The sequence below is a fragment of the Nestor notabilis genome, unplaced genomic scaffold (assembly GCF_000696875.1).
Source record: "Nestor notabilis isolate BGI_N333 unplaced genomic scaffold, ASM69687v1 scaffold1707, whole genome shotgun sequence".
NCBI lineage: Eukaryota > Metazoa > Chordata > Aves > Psittaciformes > Psittacidae > Nestor > Nestor notabilis.
This window is the reverse complement of record NW_009936715.1, coordinates 94,934-104,056: the sequence shown is the minus strand read 5'-3', so window position 1 is coordinate 104,056 and position 9,123 is coordinate 94,934. Positions and strand designations below refer to the sequence as shown.

The following is a 9,123-nucleotide window of genomic DNA, read 5'->3' as shown; positions in this document are numbered from 1 at the left end:
AGTGTGTTCAGCAGGAATGAGACTGGACCCAGCAGATTTCAAACCAATGACTTGGATTTTATTGAATCCACGATTCTGTAATCAAAATATAGGCTACGTTTCTCTATGCTCAACTTTCTCAGTTATCATGAATTTTCAATCTCCACCTGACCACGCTGACATCCAAGCTGGTCCATTTAATAATGCTCAATGCAAGAGGAATATTTTCAGCACTCTCGGAGAACCTTGAATACTCAGTGACACAGGAATTCAGTTTGTAATTTATATGGCATAAATTCAGTTTGTGACCATGTTTGAATTATGTAGACATTTGAATTCCTAGCAGAGGTAACACCTGCAAAATATATTTTGGTTTTAGTCTTCCAGTGTCTGAAGGGGGCTACAAGGATGCTGGGGAGGGACTCTTCATCAGGGGCTGTAGTGACAGGACAAGGGGTGATGGGTTCAAACTGAAACAGGGGAAGTTCAGGTTAGATCTAAGGAAGAAGTTCTTTACTGTGAGGGTGGTGAGGCACTGGCACAGGCTGCCCAAAGAAGTGGTAAATGCTCCATCCCTGGCAGTGTTCAAGGCCAGGTTGGACAGAGCCTTGGGTGACGTGGTCTAGTGTGAGGTGTCCCTGCCCATGGCAGGGGGTTGGAACTGAATCATCTTAAGATCCTTTCCGAACCAAACCATGCTATGATTCTAATATTCTGAAACTGCATCACCTCAATATCCAGAGAAATAGTAGTTCCTGTGTAAGTTGGACACACAGAAGTCAGGCTGAACTCCGCAAGTTAAGAAAGCATTTAAACTGATAAAAATGTTTACTGGCATTTGAGCATTTGTAATTACTCAGGGAACACTGCAACACTTCCATGTCTGCTACAGAGGAAACTTGGATGCACGTCTGATGTTTAACTGAAAATACATCTTTTTGTTTCTTGGGATTTTCTTTTTTTTAGCTTATTCAGAAGTTGACAGACGTAGCAGAGGAGTGTCAGAACAGCCAGCTAAAGAAACTGAAAGAAACATGTGAAAAGTAAGGTGCTATTCCCCTTATAATTGATTACTGCTCCCTGTGGGTTTTGTTTAGATGCATTTTGAACTTACTCATTTTTTTATGCTTTAGAGAAAAGAAAGAATTGAAGAAAAAAATGGACAAGAAGAGGCAGGAGAAGATCACAGAAGCAAAGTCCAAGGACAAAAATCAAATGGAAGAGTAAGTCTATCCCTAGATCCATACCCTTGTATGTTATAAGGAGGCAGGATTTCTCACAACTGGAAAATCGAAGAAAGGTCTCAACCCTAAATACAAGGCAGCTGTAATACCTCCCCAGAGCACTGGAGTCCTTCGTACTTGTGCTGATACTAATTCAATTCCTGGGACTAATGTAATCTCCTGTTCTGTGAGCATTGAGAGTCTGGGGGGGTCACAAAGGTGTTGATGAGTGGTATGGGGACATGCCTGCGAGTGGCATGACCGAGTGATTCTCTAAGATGCTGTTAATCCAGACACTAGTCCTCTAAGTATAAACAGACTTAGTGGCTTCAGTTCCTGCAGGGTTTGATTTCACCTTAACTTAGGTTTTTATTTGTGGGTTATCTTTTCTTCTTTTAAAGAGGCTGCTTTCCAGAAGAAATAGCAGCAACACACTGGAAGTTTGCTCTTCTTTGGTGATAAGTTCCCCTCGGATGCTGTGATTCTCCTACAGTGACAGTGTTACTCAGTGAGACATCACTTTGGGTGTGAGAGAGAGGAAAGCTGAGCTCTGAGGATGCAGTTCCTGTGAACAGGGACAGGAGTATTAATTTCATTTATGCCCCACCAGAAAATATAAACTGTAGTTGTGCAAGTTGATCATATTCTACCCAAGGGCACGGTATCCAGGTTTGTTTGTCCTCCTTCCTTGTTTTGGCAAGCAGCTCAAAAAGAAAATGGAGCACTTCAATCTTCCACTGTTTGCTGGGATATTCTTGTTACCAGACTTCACTTTAGTACCAGTTAAGGATAGTTTAAAATACAGGAGGTACAAAAAAAAAAAAAAGAGAAATATCTAGAATATCTGAGATTTGCCAAGTAACAAAGACAACTGTGTTTGGTTTTCTACAGGTAAAGAGGTTTATACAGGTTCTGGAGCCTCTCAACATCTGTGTATTTGGTAACTCTGCTAAGTCACACACACACACAATGAACCACATCAAGTAGTTTAAGAATCGATATTATAGAATTTTAATAAACATCCTAAGAAAAAAGATAACAAAGGGAGAATATTGATTATGCAAAAAGAGGGAGAAATAGTTCATCTGGTTAGAGCTGGTCAGAGGACATGGAAGTCATGTTAGAAAAAAGTAGTTAGTCATTACAGAAATGTTAGAGCAGTAAAAATCAATTGCAGTAGGAAATTACTTGCTGAGAGGTTCATGGGGGACTGATGAGAAAGGCTCAAAACCACACATGTAGAAATGCTTTTTTATTTTCCTTTTATTTTTTTCTCATTTTCCCAAGGGCTTTCCTTTACCAGGCTTTTCCAAGAGCCCTTGGGTGAGATGGGAACCACATAGGAAACTCGGCTTCCTCTGCCCAGTGACACTTTGTCCTGTCCTGTCGCAGCAGAGCAGAGAGTAGTGGGACCTGCTGGTGAATCCCATTCGAGTCACCCAGTTAAGGCTGTTGGTGGTTTAGAACTTTTGCATAAATTTGGGAAAGAAGTATTACACAGAGACAAGACTTTGAATTGTTCTTCCTTAATTTTTCTCACTGTGTAGCTACCTAAACCCATCAGATTTTAATGCCACCTGAAGAGCGATTCACTGTTCATGACTTAGTTGATTAGGTTTGAGAGTTCTGTCCTGAATCTGGTCAACTCAGGTCTTCACAAGCTGTTATTTCATCTGCCTGTATCCCTTTGGGGGATCTCATTTTCAGCTTGTGGCCAGTGGTTACCTAATAACAATCTCACGGAGTTACTTAAAGTATTTACTCCAAGTTCAGCTTTATGTGGTTTACATAGCAAAGCTGGGGACTGAATTCAAGTCTGCCCTGCTCCTTGTGGGAACTTCGCTGTTGTCTCTGAGATGCCACCAGCAGACTCTGCTCACTGGCAGAGACTATTTCTCTACTATATAATGTGCCACGATGTGGCAGTGTGCAGCAACTGATGACAGCGCGTGGACACATTTGAGCCTTAAGGAACACCATCATTTTGAAGACGTGGCAGTACCATATGGGAAAAGCTTCTTGTGAAGGAACAGGGGGTTTGTTGTGGTCATGGGGAATCTGAGCCCTTCATACAATGAAGATGCAGCCTGTTACAAAGGGCACATTCAGAAAGTGGATGAAAGTTAAGTAGGCAGATCCCTGCATTCAAAGCACAAAGCATAGCCTTACGTATTCTGTGAGGAGTTGTGAGGGTTTAAAATACATTGGTGTGATCTTCTTGACAATAACTTGTTGGGTGCTTCTCCCCAGGGAGAAGACTGAAATGATTCGATCCTATATCCAGGAGGTGGTGCAGTACATAAAACGGGTATGTGAGGCCATATGTTAGTTTTTCATTTTGGGGGTGAAATGTCAGCTTTCATATTTTAGGTCATTTTAAACTGCAGATTCTAAGCTTCAGCATAATTACATTTGCACAGTTACTGAAATGCAGAAAGCATTCTGTGAGTTCTATGAGTAAATGCAAGTCAAAGAAGCTCATTAAAGGTGTTAGCTTTTCTGAAGCTGTAGGTGGTTTATGCTGTGCTGAAGGTTGTGCCCTGCAGAGTTCTGATGTGTGAAATCCCTATGAAACATATGCCACTATTGAATTTTGTCTTCATTTCAGTACAGAGAGAGTTCAGTTCAAAAGTTGGCCCATTTTTTGGTCACAGAGGCCTTGATTCGGGAAGCAACCCAAAGAGTTAGCAAATGAAGTATCCTTCGTTCCTGCTGGAGTCAGACATGTGTCTGAGTGCTTTGTTAAATGAGGCCCCAGATTCATCAGCGTGTTCATTGAGGACTCTAGGATACAAATCCTCTTCTTTTGGGAAGAGGGACCATCTCACACAGCTTGTACAGTAAAAACTAAAGCAAAACAATAGGATTTTTAAAATGCTTTATGCTTTTAGTGGCATTGCAAACCTACAGTAAGCCCTTGAGACACTTCTGATTCTAAATCCCATGTGTGACACCCGAGACACATTGTCCACACACAACCATCAGAGCTGTTGTGCTCAGGGCTGCTTGTGACAATGGTTTAGAAGTTTATATAAGAATTATTCATAATTTTGATGATAATGTTATAATTTTGATGGATGAAATACTTGTTGGGGAAGAAGTGGGAAGGTTTCTGAAAATAAGATTTTCTGCTCTTTTCTTACAGTTAGAAGATGCTCAGAGTAAAAGACAGGAGAAACTTGTAGAAAAACACAAGGAGATCCGTCAGCAAATACTGGATGAAAAGCCTAAGGTAAAGAGTTTTTGAACATACGTTGTACTGCTAAAAAATGTCCTTCAGGAAAGAAAGTGTTCTCACAGCAGGTAGGCTGATGTTTAAGCATGAGAAAGTCCATTCACAGCATCATAGCCACTGTCTAATATTCAGGATGGAAAGAAGTCAAGTAGCAGCCTAGTATGGAGCACCACTTCAAGTCCAGATGTCATACAGTGGGGTTTGGTTTTTAGTACTCGTATTGTTACAAAGCTTTCGGTGTACATGGTGCTTCTGACCAGCAGAGTGTGCCCTTCATTGTGCTTTGGCAGCACAAATCCAAAACACAGTTTACATTGAAAAGAAAAAGAGATATCTTTTTAGCATGCTTGCCGCAGCTATTTGTGATAATTGATGAGGATGTATTTCCGTGGAAAACAATGAGCGTTTTCATGATACTAGTGCTTAATATTCTACACTGCTTGCTGGATTTCCTCTGTTTGATGTTGTGCACTGCATCTGCATGCAGCATTCTGAAGTACTGGTTTTGATCTGCTATTGAATTTAGTGGAGAAGGTTCGGAGTCCTCCACTTGTTCTCAATTTTCCTGTAGGAACACCTTGGTAACTGTATAATCAGACTTCTGTACAGAGGGAGACTTCTTTTCAGCAGAGTTCTTATCCAAGTATGATTCTTCACAGCCCATTGTGTCCTGTCTGTTTTCTTTTTTCTGCACTTGTTCCAGTGTGTGTTCTAGGCTTCACTTTTCATTTCTTGTCTGTGTCCACAGTCCAAATGTTTCCGTGCTTGTATTACAGCTTGAATTCTAGCATTGGGTGTGAGCTAATCAGTGTTGTCATGTCATTTCTGTGACATACCTAGAGAATAAACTAGGCTAAGGTCTGAATAGCTCTGGCAACATAAAAAATGGCAGCGATTCTGGTTTTCTGCTTACCTTTTTGAAATCCTGTTTATCAATAAGCTGGAACTTGTCAGTGTCATGGGCATCTGAGTGTAAAGACTATAGATAATATTATGGTTTTATATTTGGTGCTGTAGCTTCATGAGTTTCTCAGGCATGTGAACTAAAACAACTGGAATTTAAGTGCTGGAATTTAAAATTTCAAAGAATAACCTCTAGTACTTCCAACAGTGGGTTTTCACAAATCCTTGGGCACTTGGTTACTTCTCTGTGTCTGTGTCCTCCCTCCTCTTTATCTTGATTTTATTAGCTTAAAGCACTAGAAATTTGTCACTAAGGATTTGGGTTGCGTTTGAAAGATTGTGCTGGACTGGTAGCTTAGAGTCTTCCATCAGCTGTCCATGTGCCAAGCGTTAGGTCATGGAACAGAGCTGCTCCAGATCCCTTGTCTTCCCCTGCATCTGGCCATCAGTTAGAGCGCTGCGGTAATCTGTGCTGCTCAGCCAGTGCTCTCCATTTCTCCTGAGAAAACCCTCTGCAGCAGTGTGCCTCACAGGGCCTGGCTGCCCTGTGTTCCTTTCCCACATACTGAAATGGGCAGACTTTGCTGAATTTATGATGGCATTTGCCTCTTGCTGGCGTGAGAGGATTTAGGGAAAACATAATTACTCATTTTATGAAGTCTCTTTTTATGTTTTACCTCATGTTCATATTTCATATCCATATTTGCTTCCTCAGTGACAGGGAATATGATATAAAATAGATCAAATGATTTCCCAGCTGAGAACCACCAATGGATTTTATGCAAACAGCAGCATTTCTAGGCTGGTCTCTCGTGCTTCGGTATTCAAATGCCCACTAAAATTGATGCTAGCTGTGTTAAAAGGGTTTTCTGGCAGTAGCAACTCAAGCCCTAAACAAAGAGTTTCATATATTAAGAGGGAAAGAATTTGTAGTGTTTTTACGAATAGTTCCATTGGAGACAGATTTGCCATCATCCATCACTGTCGTTTGGTTATGTATTAGTGACTCACAGTTTGTTGTGTTACAACTTTGTGCACAGAGCTCTGTCCTAGCCAGGAAGAATATCGTGTCACAAAGTGTTGCCAAAAGGCTGCCACACCACTGAGATTTACTTGCTTTTTGAAGTTCCAGTTTGCAGCTTCCCCTGTTGCAGTGTGTGTGGGTCACCAGAAGAAAATTTGCCTCAGAGTGCTGACATTTTAGACAATAGCTTTTAGAAGCTGCACAAACTGGATGCAAATCAGTTCCCTGCACTGGAGGCAAAGGGCTTGCTTCTTGTTTAAAATGTCTTGTGCTTAGATGAAAGTATTTAACTCGGGATTGATTTAAAACCTTAAACTTTGCTTTTCCCTCATGTATATAATTTCTTCTTACTGTTTGGATGTGAGACTGTTTTGCATCTTTCATTTGTAGGGCTGTTGTATAACAAAAAGCTTTTTTTTCTCATATAACACTTGGAGACTTCCTGAATTGATACTTTTAGGCAAAAAGATGGAAATAGTTCTTCAGCTTCTTCCTGCTGAAGTCAGTGTAAGGTTTGGCTTTGATGAACCCAAAAGATCATACTCTATACGTGTAAGTAATGAAGACATCTTTGTGACAAACTCATCTCTGATGCTGTAGAAACAAGAACTTGAGTGGTATCATCAACTCTATGTGTGTGTGTGGAAACAGGGCAGCCACCCCCACAAATGATCACATAACTAACAAGTCATACTGACTGACTCTAGGTCAAAACATTTCTAACTTGCCATTTTAGTGAAGGCACAGTGGAAACAAAGTTCAAATGCTCTCCTGCTGCTATCTTTTTCATAACAGCATCACTACCAAGCGAGGCCATATCTGTTTTCTTTTCTCTCACTCCTCTTCCTTTCCTTACGTTATCAACAGGCAGCCTTATTACCAGCAACAGCTTGTACGGTTTTTTTCTCCCCTATTCTAATTCTTTGTCTCCTCCTCTTAGTCATTGATACACATTAGGCTTGTCCTGTCCTTATCTTCTTCCCCTTGGGTATCTATTCTACGTGCTGGGGAGGCTGCTGTAGAAAGACAGCTCTTCACACTGCAGTGCTGAATTCTGTATGTTGGAGCAGTGTGTGGTTTCAGATTCTCCACCACAGCATGTGTCTGGCACTTATCTAAGCACAGAGGAGTGCATCGAGCACGAGCCTGGTCGTTGCATCTCTATTTCTGTGTCCTTGACAGCTTGTGCATCGAATTAAACATAAATCAAGTGCATTTCCTCCTCCCCTCCCTTGCCTCCAATTTCATTGTAATTACAAAAATCAATACACGTGAGACATGACAAGGAATTAATTATTTTTCTGAGAATTGACTCAGTTACAGTAAATAGACCCAAGCCTCCTCTAATTGAAATCAATGAGACTTTTGTTATTCATGCTCATGGGTCAGAGTTACACTGAGATCTCAGTATAATAGCCAAGACTCCTGTGCTCCTGCAGTCAGCTCCTGCTGCCATCCCAGCTAACCTGACTCTTTTGGCTTTGCTGGGCCATATTCTTCTAGCTCCAGCTGTCAAGGAAGATGTAACTCGTGGTTCCTCGTGTTGTAGCCCATGTTTGTGTTTCTGCTCACACCTACTCTGCTGTTCACAGCCCCAGCTTAGCCAGTTCTCACAGATGGTATGGGCCCCTGTAGAGATGTGGAAGATGGTGGTACCAGTTCAGGGTGAGGCTTTACCTGTGGGAGAAGGTCCAGCAGATCTACAGAGGCACCATAAGCTATGCAGACTTTCTTCTAAGTGCTGCATCTCTCTGATCTTTCAAATGAATGAAGAGAATACACCCTGAAGTGTATAATTCCTTTTTCTCCTCAGAGATTATCATGAAAACAATTTTTAAAGATGATAAATCTGTTCTTGATAATTGAAAATCCAAGCATCTGATGCATGCTAACTCACTTTCAAAGAACATACATTTATTATCTCCCAATTTGACGTGTGTTATTAATTGCACCCAGTGGGAGTCAACACTTCTACATCCAATCAATAATTAACATTAGCACTCTACCTGAAAAACTTATGCTACGTAGTCAAGTTAGAGAACAAATTAACAAGGTGCTGATCCTTTGTGGCACTGTGCCTCTCACAGCTCCAGTGTCATCTTTCTCTTACCCATGGCTGGAAGGGGCCTCCAAGGTCTTTCTTCTCAAGGCTCGCTGCTTTTACTATCACATACCATGTAAGCCTGTTAATGAAACAGCACCGCACAATGACTCCTTCCTTCTGAGTGTTATTTGAAGGGAGATATTTGAAAGCCCAAGGCATGATTTCATAGATTTCAGATCAGTGCTTTCTGATTCCTTAGAATATCTAAACTACATTGATCTTTGCGACGGTTACAACTTGTCATATGTGCTTTAAGTGAAACTTTGTGGTCATCTTCATGCAGATGATGTCAGTGAGTTAAGTGGAGCTGCTGCTGACAGCAGGGTCAGCAGTATCACTGCCCTAACTTCAGAAAGAGGTCAAGTACAGCAAATGTATTTTACAGCACTTTGAGATCTTATTTCAGTTAAGCTCAGAGCTGCTCTATTAGCTCATCTGGAGAGAGCAGCTCTTGGGACTTTGATGACTATTCCAGTGTCCTTTCAGCTCACTGCATAATTCACTGTAACAGAGCACTGTCCACCGCAGTCCTTGGGGTTTTTTATCTTTTACGCCTCTGTCGGAAGCCAAACTGCCTTTTGGGCTTAATTCAAACCTTTGCACTTAATTCAAACCCTTCCAAATGCATTCCAGTTCAACCACAGGCAACTCTTCA

General features: G+C 41.3%; 1 protein-coding gene across 1 annotated transcript in view; it reads left to right on the top strand.

Annotated features, from left to right (window-relative positions):
• Nucleotides 1-9,123, top strand: part of LOC104408755 (1-phosphatidylinositol 4,5-bisphosphate phosphodiesterase beta-1-like) — a 120,565-nt gene that overhangs the window by 58,941 nt on the left and 52,501 nt on the right. Inside the window, 4 exon segments of the mRNA XM_010018459.1 lie at nucleotides 946-1,022; nucleotides 1,113-1,202; nucleotides 3,453-3,510; nucleotides 4,348-4,434. Coding sequence (XP_010016761.1) covers nucleotides 946-1,022; nucleotides 1,113-1,202; nucleotides 3,453-3,510; nucleotides 4,348-4,434 — 312 coding nt within the window.